A 23,583-nucleotide genomic window follows, 5' to 3' on the forward strand; every position below is an offset into this window, starting at 1 on the left:
TCAAATCAATATTTTAGAATCAATGTAATATCAGGAGAATGTTACACATTTTTCTTTTTTTTTAAATCATAAACAGTAACCTCATCACAAGGAATACATCACTTAAGAAATCACTATTTATGGCAATAATTAAATAGACCCATATAAAATTTCTATTCTACTATAATTAGGTAGTCCCTCAAAGAAGGAAATTAATATTTTCATGCATCTTTATATGTTATCTATCTGCAGTCAAATATTCACTCATACACATGGTGTTGATTTTTTCATTCTTAAGAACTATCCATGGGTTTAGGAACTAATATTCCTAAACCATGTATTTTCATCTTGCCTTTCCAGTTAATATACACTTCTCCCTCTGCCATCCTCCAGGAAATCATAGTATCAAAATAAGAGCATTTTGACATAATGGAACCTCATTATAATGCATTTCATAACAGAATTGCATCAGATCTTAGCATCTCATGTAAAGTATTTTAGAGTCAAATGTCCTCCCTCCTCCCCCAAAATAGATTCATTTCAGTCAGATGATTTACAGTGTGGTCCCCTAGGATTGACTCCAGTCAATGGAATTATAGTGGGGTTCCAGTCCCAAGCAGCCCCAGCCATGCTATCACAATGAGCAATGGGAGAGTCGCACCATCCACACAAGATGGAGCAGCTCGTGTGGTGCCCGCCACCTGCCCAGGGAAGCAGGAGCACTTGACAGTTTGTGACCGTTCTTCTATCTTGTTCTTATTACAGCATCTGTGGAGTGCCACCACCTCGCAAGTTCCCGTTTTAACATGGTGAGCTGTGCAAACACAAACAAAGATAAAAACAACATTGAGAAAGCTTTGGACATGTCCCTCCCTTTTTTCAAATTAGAAGTACTTTAAATATAGCTCCGTAAGGGATCTACCATGCATGAAACTAGAAATACAGCAATGCTAATTCCATAATGCAGATTCGATTTCTTTCCTAAGAGTGGAGAGCATTTCTGTCAGTAAATGCTTGGCGAAGCAGGAACAATTAGTGATTAGATTAGAATGAGCTGTAAAGCAGTGTGAATTACAGAGGCAATACATGGTACCATCAAAAACATTTATTTGCTTATGACTTTTTTATGCCTTTTTGCTCGGTGTGTTAATCAAAGTAAACCTTGAAAAAATTGCCCCACAGTGGGTGAGGCCAGCTCCATTCTCAAAGCAGGTGGGTGCTGACAACAGTTATGGTCTTCCTTAGGGGGAGAATATGAGAACCAGGCAGAGAACACACTCTAAAGAAGCAAGGGGCAGAGTGTGAGCACCCCTCAGTATTCTTCTACCCACATTCCTTGGAAAATAACTAATTTTAAGAGTCTTAAAATTGACAGCATTTTTTTAGAAGTCCCAGGCAATCTCTGGACCCAGAATCTTTCCTTTCCATTTTGCCTGTGCATACAACTGCCACCAAATGGCAACAAGTGCAACCAGAAATGGATGGATTACATCTGGCAGTCAGCCACCTGGAAACCCAGTCTCATAAGTGTCAGGCTCCCAGAATCATTTTTCTAATCTCAAAGTGAGGTTACTGAAGCTTCTTGGGTGATTGAAATTTTTGGACCTCACTTGCTACACTTTGATAAGACTCTAGTTTGTCTTCATCCTTGTTGGTTTTTTCCCCACATTTCTTCTTCAGAGTGTTAACCCTACTATGAAGTGATAAAGCATAAGTTTCATATCTTAAAAATAGAAACAGCCTAAATTCAAACATTTGCTGAAAGATGACGCTTTCGGAAATTTAAAATATGTGCTTGATATAAAAACACAAATGTAAATAGAAAAGTAGGAGCTCTGACTTTGATTAAATTTATAAGCATATTACACCCACTTCCTCTTGGAGATGAGAAAAAGTGTAATGTGAAGTACCTCAGGCTAGAGAGCTTGCTTAGGTTTTCTAAGAACAAGTAAATCATATCATCCAACTCTAATCCCTCCATGTGAGACCAAGAAACTCAGGTGTGACACCCAGCTTTGAGACGCAATCCCCAAGAGAACTTTCAAAAGGCAAATAGCATTTCCAATGCCACAGAGATCTTTCTGCTACTATAGATATGAATGGGGATGTTTCGTCCGTTTGATTCAAGCACAAATTTATCTGTACACAAGCTAAAAAATTAAAAGCCAGATTTCTGTTCCTATCCTCTTGGACTCTAGAAAACACCTTATTAATTAAACCTGAGTCAGTTTAACTAATTTACTGAGTGTTTTATGTTACTTACAGAAGTTATACTGTAAATACCGTACTTCACTTAGTGACATCTTAAGTAGATGAAAACCACACATCAGGCATTGCTCAGAGTACTGAGCACCAATAACTAAGAGGGCCATGGTATGTCCCTATCCTCAAAGGTCTTATATTCCTGGGGATAAAACAACAAATAAGCACCTAAATTAAAGATTAAGTAACAATTACATTTTTAAGCTCCTTGAAGGAAATACAGTAGGGGTTACATTAGTGATTGCAGTAACAGGGCAGGGAAGGAATGCACATCCATCTTTGGAAGTCTCAGCAAAAGCCTTTCTAAGGAAGTCACCTGAACGATAAGCTGAGCTATAAGATCGAAGCATCCATTATGAAGATCTAAGGAAGGAAGAACATTTCAAACTGAAGAAGGAGTAGAAAGTGAAAAAGTCCTAAAATAGGGAAAAGGGTGGCATATTCCTAGGATAGCAAAAAGGCCCAAGTTCCTGGAGTGTGACTGGATGGATGATTTTGAGAGAGAAGTGTCCGAAATGCAGGCAGGTCATGGAGGCTCTGGTGAAGAAGTTGTATCTTACTCTTCTTACAAGGGAAAGCCTTTGGACAAAAATAGAATTGTCTCATTTATGCTTTCGGAGTTTACTCAGGCCTCTCATTAGAGATTGAAATGAGAAAAGAAAGAGTGGATATCAGTGGTTGTATGAGTCTAGATGATAAAGGTTGGAAATTGCACTTGACCAACTGCAGCAAAGAGGACAAGAAGGAGCCAATGTAGAATAATTCAGTACAGAGGAGGTTTGATCTGCCAATGGTCTGAAGGTGGTCTGAAAGGGAAACAGGAATGAAGGATTACTCCTAAACTTGGAAGGAATAATTAGAAGATAATGGCTCTGATAGGTAGAGAAGGCCTAGGAAAGAGAGTTTGCAGAAGATGGGTGAAGGGGCTGGGGATTTAGCTCAGTGGAAGAGCACTTGCCTGGCAAGTGCAAGGCCCTGAGTTTGGTCCCCAGTACCGAAAAAAAAAGAAAAAAGAAAAAAATAGAAGATGGGTAGAGTTAGGATATCCTTATTTTTATTTTGGTCATGTTAAATTTGATATTTTTTTTGATATTTGAGGTTTTTTGAGGTTTGACATGTGACATGTACTTGCTAATCAGGCACTCAGCCTAGCTTTTTTTTAAGTCTAAATAAGGATATTATTAACAACATCTTTATAAGGTTAAGATGAGGATTAAATGAGTATTCAGAACATTACGTTTCTTCTGTAAGTTAACTATTATTATTGTTAACATTTGTCCAAAATATGTTAGTAGCATGATAAAAATAAAAGCAAGTTTATTGAAGCAAGTAAAGTAGAGGATAGGAGGTAAGATTGTCAGAGAATGATAAAAATTTCCTTCAAGGTATTTTTCTGCAGAGAGAAGAAGGAAATAGAGCAGCAGGTGGAAGGAGGCATGAAGACAAGGGTATTCTTTATTTTTTCCCTTTAATTTTTTATTAGGACATGTTTGTTGTACAGGGGGGCATTCATTGTGATAACTCCATATAGGCTTATATTGTACATTGGTTAGATCAGCCCCACCATCTCTTCTTTTCAACCCCCCTCTATACCCCACTTAAATCTATTGCAAGAGGTTTCTTCGTTCTATTTCATATAAGTATATGAAGTTCATCAACCATATTCCCTCACCTTAATCTCCTTTGTTCACTCTCCCCCCTATTTTACAGTCCTGTCTTTCATTATTAGTATCTAAGTTAATATCCAAAGGGGTTTCTCAAAGTATCTCCGCTGTGAGTATACTTTACTTTGGTCCATTTATCCCCCTTCCTTTACTCCTCCTTACCCCTCTACCCCCCCCCACTCTCCCATTTTTCTACAGATTTCAATCCATATAAAACAAGGGTATTCTTTAAATGAATGCTAGAAAACCACATATTTACTAGGATAACCTATTAGAGAGATTGACAATACAGGAGGAAAAATGAGTAATTATAAAAGAATGTTCATAAGAAGGACAAAGCAACTGGATGCAGGGCATCTTCAAGACAGTTAGCATTAACTGGGTGTGGAACATAATCCCTTTTAATAAGATGGAAGGTGGAAAATATAGGTACAGGGGCAACTGGATGTGATTTGATTGAATGATGAAAAGATGAGGTAGTTCTTATCTGATTTCATCTATTCTTCCCATGGGACATGAGAGACTTTTGAGAAGAAAAAGAAAAAGAATATGAAGCAGGTGTCTATAAAAGAGGAAATGTGAATTTACTGGGAAAGAGCAGTAGAACATGGAAGACAGGATGAGCTTACAGCAGGGGGATTGAATGTCTCTATTATGATAGGTTATTTGGGATGCCTGAACTTGAGAATGATTTAGGGAAACAGAGATGTGAGCAATGATGAGATTAGTCCTATAAATGTCTCACTGGAAGCCAGAGAGGGATGTGATTAGAGCTTCTTTAGACAATGACACTGAGCAAAGACAGCTTTAGCAAGAGTGTGATGACAGCTGGGGCTCTGTTCTCTTCCTCTGGTACTACAGCAACCAAGAGCATGTGGTGAGGATCCACTGACCTCTCCCATGGGAAAAGAAGCATCTTTCAGGACCAAGGCAATTTTATCATCGTTATCACAGGGAAATTTTATTATACATTGAAAAAGAAAGGTGAAGTCTGGTTCTCTCTCTTCCTGCACAAGGTAGCATTGTAGTTCTCCCTATCATTAACTTAAGATATGGGGATCTGTCTTACTTTGTCCAGTGAAATGAAAGCTGAAGTAATAGGAGCCATATATGAACAGAAACAAAGGCTATCAGTTCTATGTGGAAACTTTACGAGCTAATGTGTAATTTATTCCTTCCAACCCCCAGATATAGTAACCGGTTACACTCTTGGTAGTGGACACTGTCCCTTTACCTGAATCCCAAGTGAAGGGACATGGGACAGTCTCTACCAACTATGATGCACAAGTGAGAAACAACTGATGTTATCAGTATTTAAAATTAGGAGTTTGTTTGTTACTGCCACAAACTTAGCTTATCTTGACAACACAATAGTACTTTCTTCTTGCTCTCCAGGTTGTTCAGTTTATAATCATATATTAAACACCTAAACATGTTGGTTGTTGGGTAAGTCAATGAAGTCTGATATCTAAAATCCTGGATCATTCTAACATATTTAAATCAAGGTAAAATAAAGACAATGCTAAGATATTTACCTAATGTGAGAAGTTATAAGGAATTCTCCTACAATGGGATAATGACATTGGCTAAGTTTGGAATGTCAGAGCTCTGGTGAAGAAAGCATACTTCTTTCTCTTGGGAAAGAAAGGAGGTGAGATGATGACCACAGGCTACAATGGAGAGAAGATAAGGTGTTAGTTGAACTGAGAAGAAAGAGAGGTATGTTTTCCATCAGAGAATGTAATACAATAAGAGAATTAATATAAAGGTGAGCAGAAAGAGCCAGCAGTATCCATGTGACACAAGACTGTCCTGCTCTGTCCTTTCTCTGCACTGCCTAGGAATATGATGCACAAATACACAGGTTGAGTTTTCTGGTGAGAAATGGGGTTTTGTGAAAATCTCTCCCTTCTCAAGAAAGAAGCATCTCTAGATGCTTCTTAATAAACTGAAAGTACAAAGCTTTTTATGAGGAAGATGAGAGGGTAACTAACATTTTAAAATAAGATGATAGATAACTAGGTAGACAGATAAATAGCTGATGATAGATGATAGATAAATAGAAGATAGATAGATAGATAGATAGATGGATGATAATCTTGTGCTATAAAAGTTTGAAGGCAGGGGGAAGCAAAATTGTCGAATGTTTAGTATTTTTATGTATACCCATAACTAAGTAACTAGATATCCCCTGAAAGGGAAACAAATCTTCTAGAATTTAGTTCACCTTACATGGTATATATATATGAATATGAATGGTTTTTTAGTTGTCTGCTATGTGCCTTAACTTCTCATTAAGATTGCCAAATTCTTGTAGACAAAGACTAATTTTTCATGTAAACTGCTCAGTATGTGGTAAATATTTAATAAATGGTAAGAAAGCAATTTAAGAAGGTAAAACTAATTCCCATGGTTTTCCTTTAAAAGGTTAATGAAATGGTTGGAAATTCAAGTTAGAATTCTTTGTGTAGATTCAGACAGAGCTCATGATAAACTAACCTAATCAAATATTAGGGCTTTCCAAATTAACAAACTAGGCTCTCAGAAGATCTGTTAGCCTCCTATCAAAATGATGCAAGACCCCCTAGGGAAGACGTAAATGAAAAATAACAACAACAAGCAATTTTCTTCATCTCACAATTCCCAAGTCTCTCTCTCTCTCTCTCTCTCTCTCTCTCTCTCTCTCTCTCTCTCTCTCTCTCTCTCTCTCTCCCTTCCTCTCCCTCTCTCTCTCTCTTTCGCATACACACACACATACTTTCTGAGGTTTTTCTCTCCATTGCTGTGATATACATAAATACAAATGTGTTATCTCCTACACTTTTTTGAAATGACAATAGAGATAAGTTTCACTAAATTCTCATAACACAGGGATACCAAGTCTTATCCAGCTCTTATGACCCTATGTCTCACTTCAGCAGTAGTCCCATTGGCCCTGTAGTGCTCCAGAAACAAGGCCTTATTAAAATACTCCCTCTTGAATCATAGATTAAGACTCCTAACTCTTTTCTAAAGCTATGATGACTAGTATATTCTGACATGACGTTCCATATGACATTTTGCCAAAACCTTTATTTCCAACTACTGGTTTATACACTGAAAGAAACTTTTCCAGAGTAAAAAAAGTCAAATTAACTGTCCTTTGGTTTGTATACTTATAGATTTTTTTAAAGTTCTATATATGTACTATTCAGTGCATTATAATTTTTTGGATGTTACTAGGGTTTTCAACTCAGGGCTCTGTGCTTACTAGGCATAAAGTGCTCTACCACTTGATCCATGACCCCAACCCCTTCAATGCATTTTATACATGTATTATAGCCACATTTGATTCATTACTTGTGAACCAACCATAACTGCACTGTTATGAAAAACGAGTTTACAGCCGAATAATATTTATATGTCTTTTACCTGGAGTAGTGATTGTGAGCTCTGGGCTTAGTAATTATGAGCAAAACACTATGCATTTCATGTTCTATGAACAAAACAATTCATGTACTCTGGAAACAATTTAGAGAATTGCTAGCATTTTAAAATATTTAGTGTGGCAACAGCAACCACTGAGAAGGAAATTGGTATTATCTCCAATTTATAGATGAGGAAACTAAGACACAGAAGTGTTAAGTTGCCCAAGGTAAGTTAACTATTAAGAGATAAATTGGAGAAGAAAATTCAGATTGCTTCCAGAAATCATGGTCTTAACTACTATCTTATAGTGCCTTTTCTTTGGAGCTCTAAATACATACCATAGACTGATGGAGTTAAAATTGCAGATGACATGGAGGAATGCAGTAAGCATATCACTGTATCACCATCCCCATAGGCAATGCTTGGTAACCTCAAAAAGACATGGGCTATGAGACCAAAATGCCTGTGTTCAAGACTAGTTTGATCTATACTATACTGTACTATACTATACTATACTATACTAAACCTTTAAGAAAGTTCAATTACTTTCCAGAAAATTCGCTTGTTCATCTCTAAAGTGACTCCACAGAGAAAACAGATGTGAAACTCCTTTAAAATTATATGGTATTTCTTAAATGTTAATTGTCTTCATTTTTACTATTATTGTAATTAATGTAAACCAAATGCATATAAGCTACAGAAAGTAGCTGTTAAGGAAAGTTATCTACATTATTAAAATTTCTAATTTCATATTTCAAAACTATATATTTAATTGTGTTGACATAAAAGACTCATGTTAAAAAATTCAGCCTGACACATAAGCTGAGAGTAAATTTAGCATCAAGTCATGAATTTGTTCCTACTTGCTTTCCTCTCCATTAGATTTCAGTTCTTATTTGTATTCTGATTTGTCTCATTGATTCTGAAATTTTGTTTGTCTTCCTAAACTACTATTTGATGGTTTTACCCAGCTTGACTAGCTTCCCAAAGAGTCTGTATTACACCTTCTAAGCAGAAATAAAGCATCACCTACATGCACCGATAGGCATCTGAAACACAAGCTAGTTAGTGGATTTAAGTTGCTGTAAATCACTTTGAGTGGATAAAATGTGCTGAAACAAAAATTTCTGGAGACAGCTAATTTCTCACTTTTATTCATTAGAGTAAGAAAAATAGGACGTGTTTTTAGACTTCCACACTGAAGTGATCTAATTAAAAGAAGTGGTCATTTAAATAGCTGACTGAGATTTCAAAAGTTCCCATAATTTATAACATTAGGATGATCAGTTGAGCAGGAAGAAGACAAGTGACAATGACATTTTTACAAATATTGTTTTTAAAACTACTCCACTTTTTTAATACAGAAAAAAAAAACAAAATGAAAACACTGAGGGAAAGGATTTCTACTACAAGGTAATAGACCTAAAATTTCCATTTAATAGTATGGTGTCTATGAACAAAAGCAAAGTCTCACCAGAAGATTTTCCCCAGCCTCTTGTGAGAGAAAGAAGAAGAATAGAGGAGATTCAATCTTGCAAGAAATTTTAGACTCATGCCCCTCAGCTCAAACACAAACATCTTCCGCATTCACATTTTAAATAAAGAAGGGTAAACCTTAAAGAACAGTGGCCTTAAAGAATTAGCTGTCCAACAACTAATATGTGTAAGGACTGCTCTAATAAGAGGTATTGAACCAATAAAATCCATCTGCCTGGAAATTTGAACTTAAAGCCACAGAACTGCCTTGTGCAAATGGACATGTGAGCTAGAAGGTCATTTGGCATTAGGAGTGAAGTGACCAGTAAAGAAGATTGTGCATGGTGATAAGGGATGGGGACTCAGAAGGAGTTGTCAGAGAGGAATTCTGACAACAGGATCAAGGAGACGTAGTAATGTAAGGGAACAGGTAGTCCCATGAGCTCCCTTAGTCAGTGTCTCCTTCTTGAGATTTCTCCTGGATTCCCAAACACATTTTATAGAGCAGGTTTTAAGGATCATCCTGAGGTGATGTGATGATGTCACTGTTCTTTGATCCAATAATGTGTTGTATAGACAATTTCTTTTTTAATTAAAATTATAACTATCAAAAGCTAATTATCAGCTAGAAATCTTTTCTTCCTCCACTTTTAAGAGAAGTAGACTTACACCTTCAAAGTAGGATCCAGAAAATTCTCAATCCAACAGTCATTCCTCTACATTTGCCTTACAGTGAAAATCAATTTTGCAAGTGATCATCCTAAGACCATGTAAAATTATAATAAAGGGAACATATACCATTATATATAATTTATCAAATGTGATATTATATAATTATACATATATTATTTTTTCTAATGGCAAGAGTAAAAATGCAGATTTTTTTGTTTAATCCTAAATTACACAAAAACATAAAGAATTAGAATATCCCCAATTCCCTGTGAGAGTCACTTTGTTCTTTCATGATCAATAATATCCCCAGAAGTGTTTCTAAAAAGGAACCTGAATTCTTCTTGAAGAAAATGGCACAGTGAAAACAAAGGCAGGGGACTTGGATTCTAGTGCACAGTTCTCTGTCCCTGAACTGCAATGTGGCTAAGGTATTTAGGCATCTAGGTCTCTTTTCTTATCTGCAATATGAAGAAATCAGGCTATATTTAGAGGTAATTTAAAGGTTCCTTCCAATTCAAAAATCCTATAGGTTTATGAAATGATTGCTTCATTATAATGAGGACAATCTGTTAGACCTATCACAAAAGTTAAAGTATAACAGATTTTTTTAGTCCTTTCAAACTAGCACAAGTTAAGTTCATTAAGTCACTGAACTTAATAAGAAACTGAGAAAGGAGTTGATGAAATTTCTATTTTGGATATATTTCTTAACTGTTTGAAGTCATGAATTTTAACTTCCTGGTATAATATTTACTAAAAATTGACCCATATCCTCACACTGTTTTATGTAAAAATCAGCTTGATTACTAAATTCCATGAGAGAGATCAAGTCCAAAAAGTAAACCAGCAGGTGGTACAGCTGAGGATTCTGAAATCACATAGACTAGGTTCAAGTTCCAGCTTTAAAAGAGAGTACCCTCTGAGCACCAAACATACATACACCTAACTCCTGAGCTCACAACTAGACTACACTTTCCAGTCTCCCTTGGAGACTGCTGTGGACAGTGACATAGAGTGCAGGCAGAGATAAGTTCTGTTTCTTCAAGATCAGGTCTATGAAAAAGCCTCTCACCCTATTAGCCACTCTCTGCTTTCCTCTTTCAGATAAAGAGCCAGGGGTTACCTTGGAAGCGATGTATGGAAGATGGAAGAGGTACCATCAGCCTGGGTCTCTTTGTAATAACAGACCCATTCCCTGATACCAACTGGATTTCACATGAGCAAGAAGTAAATTTAGGGTCTGTTAAACTAATGACTTTGAGGTTTATCTGTTGTAATAGCAACCTTTAACTGAACTAATATGCAATAATATTCCTGTTATCAAACCTAGGAAGGAGCTGGGTGCAGCCTACGTGCTTCTTAAGGGAAGTGACACACCTGACAGGAATGAGCAAAGAACAGAAAGACATGATTTGAAAAAATTACTTCATTTTTGTGAGTATCAGCTGTAAAACAAGAATTATATTATCTATTATCAGGGGTAGTAATGAGGATTGAGTCAAGTCAACAGTCATACAATGTTTATAACTAATGAAAAATGTTATTAACAGCTATTATGGAGTCTAAGAAGACCTAAATGAATTTATTTATAAAAATTCAGGTTTCTAAGAGAGAATCACAGAATTTTAGGAACTTAAAGAACCATGAATAAAGTTCAACCATGCCCTTTACAAAAAGAAAATTAATAGTTAAAAAATATAATCCTAGGCCAGGCATGGTAGTTCCCATCTGTGATTCAACTTACTCTGGAGGTGGAGATTGGGTGGATCACAGTTCAAGGAAGCCCAGGCAAAAAGCTGGAGAGAGACTTTAATCTCAATCAATAAGCCCAGCATGGTGCCATACTCCTGTGATTCCAGCTATGTGGGAGGCAATAGGTAGGAGGATTGTGGTCCAAAGCTGGCCCCAGGGAAAAAACATGAGACCCTATGTGAAAAATAACTGAAGCAAAAAAGGCTGTGGGGTGGTGTGGTAGGTGGTGGTAGTGGTGGTGGTGGTGTTTCAAGTGGTAGAGTACCTGCCTAGTAAGATCACAACCCTGAGTTCGAGCCCTAGTACCACCAAAATTATAACAATAAAAATAATAATAATTCAAAGTCACAAAGCTAGAGACTAAAAGATATATAATTAGAATTCAGTTCTCTTAATTTCTTGTTCAATGTTGCCTTCATTACTTATCCCCCACATCTCATTGTCCTCCAAATTCCTCTAAGTCTGCCCCTGGCACAGCTCCTTTTTTTCTTCCACAACTTCACTTCTGACTTAACTTAGGCATCCTTGGCATCTTTTTCTTGCACAACCTAGAGACTGCATGACCAATTTCTATACTTGCTAGCTTGTTTCACACACACACACACACACCCATGGTAGATCTTTCTAAAAGTAAGTCTGTAGTATACAGCAATCTTTTGACTCTTCTCTTTTCGTAGACTAAGTTCAAACTCTGGGCATACTATAAGCATCTTTCAGCAGTCTACCTCTGACTTTTCCAGCCTAACTTTCCTGAGCACACTTGTTGCAGCTTACACTAAAGTCCTGTAAACTATTTTCAGAATCATATACAAAGCACTCCTTCACATCTATGCATTTCTCAGGCCACCTCACCACTTCCCTGAGTCCTTGCTCACTTTTTAGTCCCAAGGCAAGACCTACCCCAATGTTCAAGATTCAGAGCATCACACCTACCTGCTCTATGAAGCTGTTCATTAACCCCTCAAGTAGACTGAACTACTCCCAGCAATTGGCATTTTTGTGCTTATTTATATAACATGTTTCTCCATTTACTTTTTTTTTCCTTGTGTAGTGCTGGGAATTGAATTCAGGGCCTTGAGCATGCTAGGAAAGCACTGTACCACCAAGCTAAATCCCCAGCTCTATACTTACGTCTTATGTCTCTATTGCCCCTTACTAAAATTTGAGGCCCAAATCTATGATTTCCATTTCTGAATCCCCAGCTTGAAACAGAGTTTGAGATTTAAAATAAAAAATTATTATGCTTGGTGAATGAAGGAATAAACATAATGACTTACTACAAAGGTTTTAAAAGGAGAGAGAAAGAAAAATCATAAATTCAATTTTTTCCAGTGCCAGATTAAGTGGATTTATTAGATATGATTAAAAAATTGACCTTGTTATTTTGTGGATATGTGTAAATTTGTGCTTAATTTGTTCTAATGGAAAGTGGAGGACCAAGTAGGGTTTTGGGAGGAGATATTTACTCAATAAGCCCTGGACTGGAAGGTCAGAAGTCCAAGCCTCTGTATCTAGCACTGTCACAAAATGACCATTTAATTTTTGGAAAATCAGTTACTATCCCTAAGGTCACAGCATCACCCATAAAATAAGGAAGGCATACATGATAGTGGGACATATAATATCATGCAATAAAGAATTATGAAGTAGAACATTTAGTATGATGTAGTAAAGAAAAATTGTGACATCATCTAAAAGCAATTATATATCACAGAAGTAAATTGCAATGCAAGTTTCTGCCTACTCAGCAGAAAAGAGTGTGGCATTGAGCTCTGACCCAGGAGCATCTTGCTTTTGGTCCCTAATGGGTCAGGACAACTCTTTGAGAAAGTACTTTGCTTATTTAGATTTCTGTTTCCTCAACTATTAAATAAGAAGTATCTCTGAGTGTCTTTTCAGTTCTAAAATGTATTACATAATGTGCTGTGTACAAATTGAGATGGACAGTATTGCCAAAGTTATTTAATTTTAAGAAATGATCATTCCTAAAAGAAGGGGAACGTCTACTCTTTCCTGTGTATCATTTGGAGGATTCATAGTTCATATCCTTCTGCATACTAAGAGGCTTTTTACATACAGGAAGTTCTTAGAAGCCAGCAAGAGACCTGTAAACAGAAGGATCAGTATTATTCAAGAATGGTCAAAAACATTTGCCTTCCAATTACAATCCAACAAAATTTTTTCTCATACATGGAAGGTTTGCTTTGTTCACAATGACTGATGTGAAAAACAAATTTAGGTTATCTTTCCTCTACACCTCAGCAGCTTTAATAAGGAACACCCAAGTACTGAGTGTCACACTACATCAAAAGGATATAAATCTTTAGTCAGATTATTGAGAAAGACTGGATGAGGCTTTTGGTAGTTTCTGGAAGAAAAATGCTAGTTGCTCTTGAAAAAATTATAATCTGTACTATTCACTTATGAGTAAGGATTTTATACTGGCATATTGATTAAACTTCATTCGTTGTTGTTGATAGTCTCTGCAAATGGTCTCTTTAGAAATGACTTTAGAATTTATTTATGATGTGAACTTCAAATTAGAATAGAGAAGCAGAAAAGAGGGATTATTGGCCAGCAAATCAGGAAATCAGTGCCTTCATCTGGATTCCACTGCTAACTATAAGATCATTGCCAAGGTACTCACAAGTGGAAGAATTGCTCAACAGCAGTGAAGTGCCAGGCATTGTGTTATCTACTGGGAGTATGAAGCCAAGAGGAAAATTGTTCCTGCTTCTAACAAGTTCAGAAATTAGTAGAGAGAAAGAGCCATGTTAAGGTACTAGAGAAAAGGTTAGATCAAAAAAAAAAAAGAATTAACCTAGAAGGTAACACCCACGCACAGGAAATCAATGTGAGTCAACGCCCTGTATAGCTATCCTTATCTCAACAAGGAACACTTGTTCCTTCCTATTATTGCTTATACTCTCTCTACAACATAATTAGAAATAAGGGCAAAATAGTTTCTGCTGGGTATTGAGGGGGGGAGAGGGAGGGGGCGGAGTGGGTGGTAAGGGAGGGGGTGGGGGCAGGGGGGAGAAATGACCCAAGCCTTGTATGCACATATGAATAATAAAAGAAAAATGAAAAAAAAATGTAAAATAAATAACCCATAAATGATTTGTGACAGAAAGAATTGATAAGCTAAATTTCATTAAAATTAAAGATTTTATTCTCCAAAAGATACCATCAAGGATGAAGACATAAGATACCTACTGGGACAAAATACCTCAAAAAGATATATCCAATTGAAGACTTTTAACCAAAAGTATACAAAGAATTCTTAAAACCCAACAAAAAAGAACACAATAACTTAATTTTAGAAATGAGATACCTCACCTTAGCAGAAACCTCACCAAAGGAAATAGTAAATACCATAGGAAAAGGTATTACGCATCATAAGTTATCAGGGAAATGCAAATTAAAACAAGATACCACTACACACCTTGGAATGACCCAAATCCAGATGCTGACAACTAAAAATGTTGGCAAGGATATTGAGCAACAGGACCCTCATCGTTGTTAGGGGGAATGCAAAATGGCACAGTGACCTTGAAAGACAATTTGGCAGTACTTACACAACTAAATATATTGCTAGCATATGACCTAATAACTGTTCTTCTCAGTATTTACCCAAAGGAACTAAGCACATATATATATATGCAAAAATTTTCATGTGGATGTTTACAGTAGTTTTATGCATAACGTCCAAGAGCTAAAAGCATCCAAGCAGTTCTTCTGTAGGTGAATGGATAAATAAACAGTGGCATATCCAGACAATTAAATATTATTCAGTGCTTAAAAGAAATGGGTTATCAAGCCATGAAAAGGCAGGGAGGAAACTTATGTGTATACTACTAAATGAAAGGGCTGATCTGGAAAAGCTACCTACTCAATGGTTCCATTCATGATGTTCTCACAAAGACAAAACTATAATGACACTGAAAAGATCAGTGATTGCCAGGGTTTCAAGGGAGGTGAGCATAAATAGGCAGAGCACACAGGACTTTTAGGGCAGTGACATCACTCCCCATGATACTGCAATATCATGGATACATTCCATTATACATTTGTCTAGACCTACAGGATGTACAAGACTAAGAATAAACCCTAATTTGAGGCAATGATATGTTCAATGTAGGTTCATCAATTTTAACACACATACTGCTGGTCGGGGGAGGACATCCATGCATGGGGGGTGGTAGAGGGCACATGGGACTCTCTGACATTAACATTCCTCAGTTTATCTATGAATCTAAAACTGCTCTAATAAAATAAGTCTTTAGGGGACAAGCATGATGGTACACACCTGTAATTCCAGCTGCAGAGATCAAGAGGATGATGATTTGAGGCAAGCCCAAGCAAAAAAGTTAGCAAGACTCCATCTCAACCAATAAGCCAGGTGTGTCCTATGCCCATAATCTTACCGACATGGGGGAGGCATAGGCTAGAGGACTGCTTGCCTGACCAAGCGAAAACACAATACCTTATGTAAAAATAATTGAAGCAAAAAAGGCTGGAGTTGTGGCTCAGGTTGCAGAGTGCTTGCCTAGCAAGTGTGAGTTCCTGAGTGCTAATCACAATACTGTAAAAAAAATTTTTTAAGCCTTTAAACAAACAAACAAAAACTAAACAACAAAAATAAAGTAAAATAAAGGAGCCATGATGAAAATAGCCAAAGACTGTACTAAGAAAAAAGAAAGAAGGGGGAGTTAACGCTCCCCAGTGAGGGGCAGCCATGAGAAGGGAGAACAGAAAAGAATTCATAAAGAGGAGAATTCATCTAAATTTTGTGAGATACCTGAAAGCTTGCCAGGTTACTCAGCAATATAATTTCATCTAGTTTCCTGATCTGGACTAGATGATCTCTAAGCTTCCTTCTGATTCTAAATTTCTATAATTTTGGAAGCATCTTTAATAACAGTCTGGAAAATTATGTATTTCTATTTTGTTTATGTGTGTGCATTTTTTTAACCACAGTACACATACTATCTGGGCAGACTATATTGAGATAGTTCTAATATAAGTCTTTTTAAAGGACAATAGTACCTCCTAAATGTAATATAAATTTTCAGCATTAATCCTGACACCAGTCCTGAGGTGTGTTGAAAGTGTAGCTTTGTGCTGATGAAAAAACACAAGACATTGTGTAAAATATAGCAGTAAATGGATACTGATCAAGTGGCATCCATTTATTTTCTTGAAAAGGTCCCTGGCATTAGTTTGTTCTTTTGGTAATTTGCCTTTTTCTCTTGAAAGTGAAATGAACATGCACAGTAGAATACCCGCCTATGCAGATGGAATGGTCATCATCCAGCAAAACTAATTAATGAATCAAAGACTAAAGCAACCTCTGGTGGGAGGCAGCAGAGCATGAGTGGTTGCAAGAGGAAGTCAGACAGATATTGGCTTTTACCCAGCTGCTACCAGCTGTGTGAATTTGAGCAAGTTATTTGCACATTACCTTCAGTTTCCTCATCTGCAGGGCAAGAATACACTTATGGTTTTATTTAAGAGGATTAAATAAGATAAAGTGAATAAAACACTTAACACTGCATCATGTAAAAAAAGAGCCCAGTGACCATTGGATGCCGTTATCATCATCATCATCATCATCATCATCACCATCATTATAGATCCAGATAAACCTTTATTATCCTTTTGAGAACCTCTTTAGGACAAGTGGCATAATAGGTGTCAATGGTTTTAAGTGAAACTAAGAAGGAAGTTGTCTCCTTGTCTGAGAATAAGCAGGTAACATAAGCAGTTGCAGAGCAGTTGAGAATACAGACTCTAGGGCCAGACTACATGGACAAGTGAGTCTGCCACTTATTTGCAGGGCAAGCTTTGCCAAGTTACTTACACCTTTATGCTTCAAGTTCCTCATCTTATAAAGAAGAAAAAACTGTGTCTTCCTCATAGGATGATTGTAAGGATATAATTAATTAATAAGTATAAAACACTCATAATGGTACCTGGCCACAGTAAATATTCTGTAAAGGTTTGCTATTTATAGAAATCACATTTTTCCTGACATGTTTGCAGAAAGAGGAGGTAGAGTAATCAATGGTGAGTGTGAGGAAAAGGTGGAGCTGGTGATAACATCTAGCATTGTCACAAATCTCCCCTTAAAGGAAAGGGACAACCAGGAGCTTCTTCTTTTTTTTTTTTTAATTTTTATTTAAAACTTTTTTTTTCTTTTATTTTTCATATGTGCATACAAGGCTTGGTTCATTTCTCCCCCCTGCCCCACCCCCTCCCTTACCACCCACTCCACCCCCTCCCGCTCCCCCCCTCAATACCCAGCAGAAACTATTTTGCCCTTATTTCTAATTTTGTTGAAGAGAGAGTATAAGCAATAATAGGAAGGAACAAGGGTTTTTGCTGGTTCAGATAAGGATAGATGTACAGGGAGTTGACTCACATTGATTTCCTGTGTGTGTGTTACCTTCTAGGTTAATTCTTTTTGATCTAACCTTTTTTCTAGTTCCTGCTCCCCTTTTTCCTATTGGCCTCAGTTGCTTTTAAGGTATCTGCTTTAGTTTCTCTGCGTTAAGGGCAACAAATGCTAGCTAGTTTTTTAGGTGTCTTACCTATCCTCACGCCTACCTGTGTGCTCTCGCTTTTATCATGTGCTCATAGTCCAATCCCCTTGTTGTGTTTGCCCTTGATCTAATGTCCACATATGAGGGAGAACCACCCAGGAGTTTCTTCTTAAGGTCAGCTAGAGTGGAATGGGAAACCTGTCTCCTGTACTGAACTTGCATAGGTTATTTCACTCTAAGCTCTCAGGTGACTCAGTCATAAAACTGGAATAACAGTATATACCTCATAAAGTTATAGTGGGGATGATATGAAACCCTGAATAAAAAGTGGTTACTTTTGCACTTTGGAGGATTTTTGTAAGAGCTTGCTCTAAAAGCAGAATTCAAAACTCATTCCTTAATCACTGTCCTACATTGTTTCTCTAGCCCTAGAGGCATAAAAGCTGTCTAGAAAAACTGTCAAACTGTGCTCCTACCAAACTCCACTCTTGAAGCCTATTGTTTCATCATACAAGGCTGACCAGTGCTGACAGTCTTCTTCCAGGACTCCTAGAGTCTAACAACTCCTTGTGAACAGCAGCACTGACAAACACTGGCGTCAGTCTGACTGCCAGTTAGGTTTCACACTTTTCCCCTCACTCTACCTCTTATTTTTATCACCTCTCTTCCTTGTGCATAACTTCAATCATTCATTCATTCACTATTTACTAAATAATGGTTGTAGGCTAGGTACAAGAAAAACAAATTCCCTGCCCTTATAGGGAACACAGACATTGTACAAGTCATGACAGTACAGGAGACACAAGCTATGGAGTTACATCAACCTGGGTTTGAGCCCCTGATCCTCTTGTTTATTAGCTGTGCTCTTGGGTAAATTATGTGATCACTTGAAACTTCAGTTTCTTCTTTTGGGAAATGTGAATACAATATCCATTTGTAACTAGAATACCCTTCTTTTATCACCATCCACCCTACATCCTCTTCTGGGAGTTTGCTCTAGACCAAAGAAGGAACATAAATCATTTTACAGTTACCTTTTGCTTACAGAGACCAATTGGAAAGGATACCTTGCTTAAAAGTGTGATTTGTTAAAAAGGAAAAAAGAAGTTATGTTTTCAAGGCATTGGCCTATCTCCCTGTAAATCAAAGAGCACCACCACCCCTCTGCTTTTGAAAATACAAGGCAATAAGCCCCACTGGAGAAGGACCCATGCTTAACATCATGTGGGCACTATAGACATATATCTTTGCATATCGTGCTGCATTTAAAGAAACATTTTTCTTCTTAAATTGTGCTTAAATAGTAGTAAGTCTGAGAACTTTGCAGTCTGAGAGCTTCCATTTTTGTCCATGGAGGTAGTAGTATATTTGTAGTAGTGTGTACACATGAGAGATAGTAAGTAAGAGAAAGACAGAAAGAGTTTAAATTAATAACATCACATCTGAAATCTCCACGTGTAAAGAGTTATATTTTTACTGTATACTCATACAAGACCCTTGGAAGAGATTAGAACTTGGAGTAACAAAGAAAAAGTGACCATATAATTTTATCGTGGGAAATACTACCCGTTTAAGAGCAAAAAGTCTGCCATTAATTATGATGCCAGAAAAGCATGCATTAAATGGCTGTTTGGGTGAAAACTGACACATATGATTGCCATAGACAATGATCATCCTGCACTGCTCTGCTAAAGCCTGCTCTTGCTAATGATGGTCTTATTCTAGGCTAAATACATAGGCTTTTGGAAATATGCTTCTGTGAATTATTATGTCCTATGGACTCTACAGTAGGGTTGAAAAGATAAATGCTATGAAAGACAAAAATTAATTGGTAGGGAGAAGAATTTCTCATGTGGGAGAGAGACTTTGTATTAAGAAAAATCAGTGCCATTCTCTTTCTCTGAAAAGCCTGATAGGATATACTGGACAGGGCTCGAGGCTTGTCCAAGTTCAATATGAGTGGCTCCTTCCTCTCACTCTTAGATGGTGTTCTTGTAATGGATCTGTTCTTTTCCTTTGCTTTGTAATTATGAGTATTACTCCCCAACAAGACAACATTCTGTGAATGAAGACGATGCAGTCTGATGCTACACTAATTTTAGGTAAGACTTTCTAACTAGAAGTATACATAATATTGGACTTGGAGGTATGTTTGAGGACATCAGATAAGGAGAGCTACAATAAGAAAATGCATGCAAACAATGAGTTTGCAAACAATGTTAACTATCCAAGATCATAATGTATACAATTCCAAATCACACAGCACAGCCAATATGGAAGAGATGGCAGGGTGTAGATTAAATCAGGAGAGAGTACATGTATATAATACTGGGGAAAACAGGACATTAAATACTGTGTTCCCAAGACACCCTGTTCCATTCCAAGATTCTTGCCAAGTCAAAGTGACACTGGAAGCGAGTTTAAGGCTGCCCTACTAAGCACTATTTAGAGGACACTAGGAGCTAAGCAAACCAGTATTTTCAGTCAGAAGGACAGAGATCTTGCTGCCAAAGGTAGATGTTCTTTGGCATACTGGCCATACAATGGAACAAAGTCAACTAATGATGTCAATACCTACATAAATTGACCCGTGAAACCCCTCTCTCTGTGCCACCCATTGTGGAAAGGCTATGTGTGACACATCCAATTCACCACCACTGGGTGGAGGTGCTATTTGGCCTACCACCCTGTTATTTTTAATAAAGTATTCCTTTGGTCTCTCAGCAACCGAGCCCACTCCACTAGCATAGCTAGGCTGTGGACAGCACAGCATACAGATAGTGAAGGAGGATAAATGCCAACTGGCTGACCCTTTGAAATTCAATCAAGAAAGTTAGGAGCCTGATGTGGTAGAACAGGTCTGTACTGTCAGCACTCAGTAGGCTGAGACAGGAGTTCTAGACCACCGTGGGCTACAGAGTCAAACCCTGTCCCATATAAATAAACAAATATACAAACAAAACAAAAATATAGGACTCCTGTGTCAGTCTCTATGAGAGGCTAGGAGGCTAACTTTGATAAGCCCTAATTAGTAAACACATAATGTGGTAGCCTAATCACATTGACCACTGTCCCCCTAATGTCCTCTAATACTTTCCTACTATCTCATACCAGTGTTTAAAAATCCTCCCCTTGGCAGGTGCCAGTGGTGCATGCCTGTATCCTGGCTGATCAGGAGGATCATGGTCCAAAGCCAACCATGGGCAAACAGTTAACAAAACCTTATCTTGAAATAACCGATCACAAAAATGGGCTGGTGGAGTGGCTCAAGGTGCAGGCCCTGAATTCAAGTTCCAGTACTGCAAAAAAAATTCTCTTGTCTTCATTTTGGTGAAGTTGAGTTCAATCTTTCTCCCCTATAATAGCAATCACCTTCACCTTTATTGCAGCAATCTTGAATAAAGTTTTCCTTACCACTTTGAGCAGGTATCCAATGCATTGTTCCAGAGGTCAGCTGTAGGTCATATGCTTGGACTGTTCCAAACATTGTCAGGTCTAAACAGAACATGCTTCTGTTTAGAAGCAGGGGAGAGAAATGACCCAAGCCTTGTATGCACATATGAATAATAAAACAATAAAAAAAATTTTTAATAAAATAAATAAATAAACAGAACATGCTTGAATAGCAACTGTGATTTCACAAGCTCCTGAGAGTCTCCTTTAACCTCACCATCCAAAAACAATCTCCTCACCAGCTTGCAGAAGTAAAATTTTTCTAATGAGGAGTAAGCCTCTGTATAATCAGAGATAAAAGGCTAGTTGAGGTAATATTTCAGTGTGAAGGCATTTCAGTTGAGTTGTAATCAGGTAATCAATAGGTATAAATGGGTCATTATCGGATCCCTTCCTGTTTGGATTAGACATCAAGAAGCATGAGAAGAATAGAAGGATGGGAGAGGGAAATGCAAAGAAGAAAAAAGGCAGAAAAATGAAGATAAAAACAAATTTCACAGGATTTACACCTTTGCCTAGAGTCTGCCTCATCTACCTCCTACAGGGCTGGGATAAAAAGAAGTTGGAAGCTGAGGTATTTTTGTCATGCAGCTGCAATACAGGCAGCCACACTTGTCTTGATTAATGAAGATGTTCAGGGTGTGTTTTGTTAAACATGTCTTGCCTCAGGTAAAGTAAGTTAGACTTTTGAATATCACCATACTTGAAATCTGACATGCTTTTTCCACTTTGCCTTTTTTGATATTCATCAAACTAGTGTGTGTGTGTGTGTGTGTGTGTGTGTGTGTGTGTGTTTGTGGCAAGGTGAAAGACCATATCTCTCACTACAGACATTATTATTATTTTAAAAAAAGTATACAATGCTAAGAATATTAGAAATACATAATAAACAAATATCTTCAAGTTGTTAATTAATCTTATAGGAAAAAATCTATACTATAATTATAAACTGCAACAAGAATCCATAAATTTTATTGTTACAACCCACAAAATAATTGAGCTAAAACAATAATAATTACAATTAAAAATCAAGAATACCAGCAATTTTTGCATTGATCAGGGATAATTGCTAATAAAGAAGATAAAATGAAAATGTATGAGATTACATATCAGTCACCAATGAATAAAGTACATGAAGCTCTTCTACATATTTGGATTTTTTTCTTGTACCTCTGGTACCACTGGGAAACAATGGGACTTGTGGCCAGGAGGAATGTGTGTTGTATATGGTTGTGTAAGAGACTACTAGAAAAGTAAATATTTTCATGTAAATATTTGATTACAAAGGCATAAGGTCAAATTCCAGGCCTAAAACTCTGCAAAGATTTTCTCCAACCTTTTGTTAATTCATCAGGTTTCATAGTCCTCTGAATTTTAGGAACTGTTTGGGAGGTGTTTTAACTAAACTTGACATATATAATGCAGTATTTATGAGCTTTAGTGAGACAAATATATTTGTTTTCTATTTAGTTAAGATATTTAACAAAGACTTTAAAGCAATTTTCCTTAGGAACATTCCAAGAGATTTTATTTCCTGAGCATGAACAGCACTGCTGACATTTATATTTTTTTCCAGGTGGTTCCAAAATTTAATCTTAAAGCATAAAGAAAATATTTGTTCTTTTAGGCTAAAATACGCTACATATTTAGTTTTCCACCTACCTTTACATTAAAGGTCAATAAGTTGTTTGAAAACTACTTACAGAAAGCATTATATACAGATCATTAACTATTTGGTGGACAGCCCCAGGCAAGGAAGTTTAAAGTGGTTGCAGCCCACAGAAGATCAATCAGGAATATGAAATCAAAGCTATAATGAGATATTGTAAGGAATATAAAAATTAGCATTCATTTTATATAGAATTGTTGAATAACAGTTCCTTGTTTTGATTAAGACAGCTTCATATGAATTGGGTTTGTCTTCACATGTCTTATTATACCTGATTAGTTATTAGAATTAGTTTATTTTTAGAAACAAAATTAAGAACTTTTGACAACTTGTAATCTCCTTAGGCAGTTGTTGAACTGTATTGTAATAATTGGATTCTTATACTGAGATAGTAATTTCAAGAATGTTGTACAAAGTAGGAGTTCAATAAATATTTATTTACGTTAATGAACACTAAGATATATGCCAGATAGGAAGCTAAGGAAGGATTCTTTACTTCCCATCTTAGACATGAAGTTACTTATTTCATTTATAGAAAATTACTTCAAAAAAGGGAAGTTGATGAGAGAATATACAAACCAATAAAGCAGTAGGCAGTTTTATTGTATTTTAAACTTAACTCATTGGGATTCATTTTGTCCCAAGACAAAAGCAACAACAACAATACAATCCACAGCATTCAGTGTACATTTAAATTTTATTT

At 36.8% G+C, this 23,583-nt stretch overlaps 1 protein-coding gene across 9 annotated transcripts in view; it reads right to left on the minus strand.

Moving 5' to 3' along the window:
- Window positions 1–23,583, minus strand: part of Tafa2 (TAFA chemokine like family member 2) — a 561,377-nt gene that overhangs the window by 36,330 nt on the left and 501,464 nt on the right. For all 9 annotated transcript variants that reach the window (XR_012450885.1, XR_012450883.1, XR_012450882.1 and 6 more), the window contains one exon: window positions 641–793. Coding sequence is in view for 1 of the 9 variants with exons in the window: in XM_074083800.1 (XP_073939901.1) it covers window positions 641–793 (153 nt within the window). In the remaining 8 variants the exon portion in view is untranslated. The remainder of the gene's footprint in view (window positions 1–640; window positions 794–23,583) is intronic.

This window comes from Castor canadensis, chromosome 8, assembly GCF_047511655.1.
Source record: "Castor canadensis chromosome 8, mCasCan1.hap1v2, whole genome shotgun sequence".
Taxonomy (NCBI): Eukaryota; Metazoa; Chordata; class Mammalia; order Rodentia; family Castoridae; genus Castor; species Castor canadensis.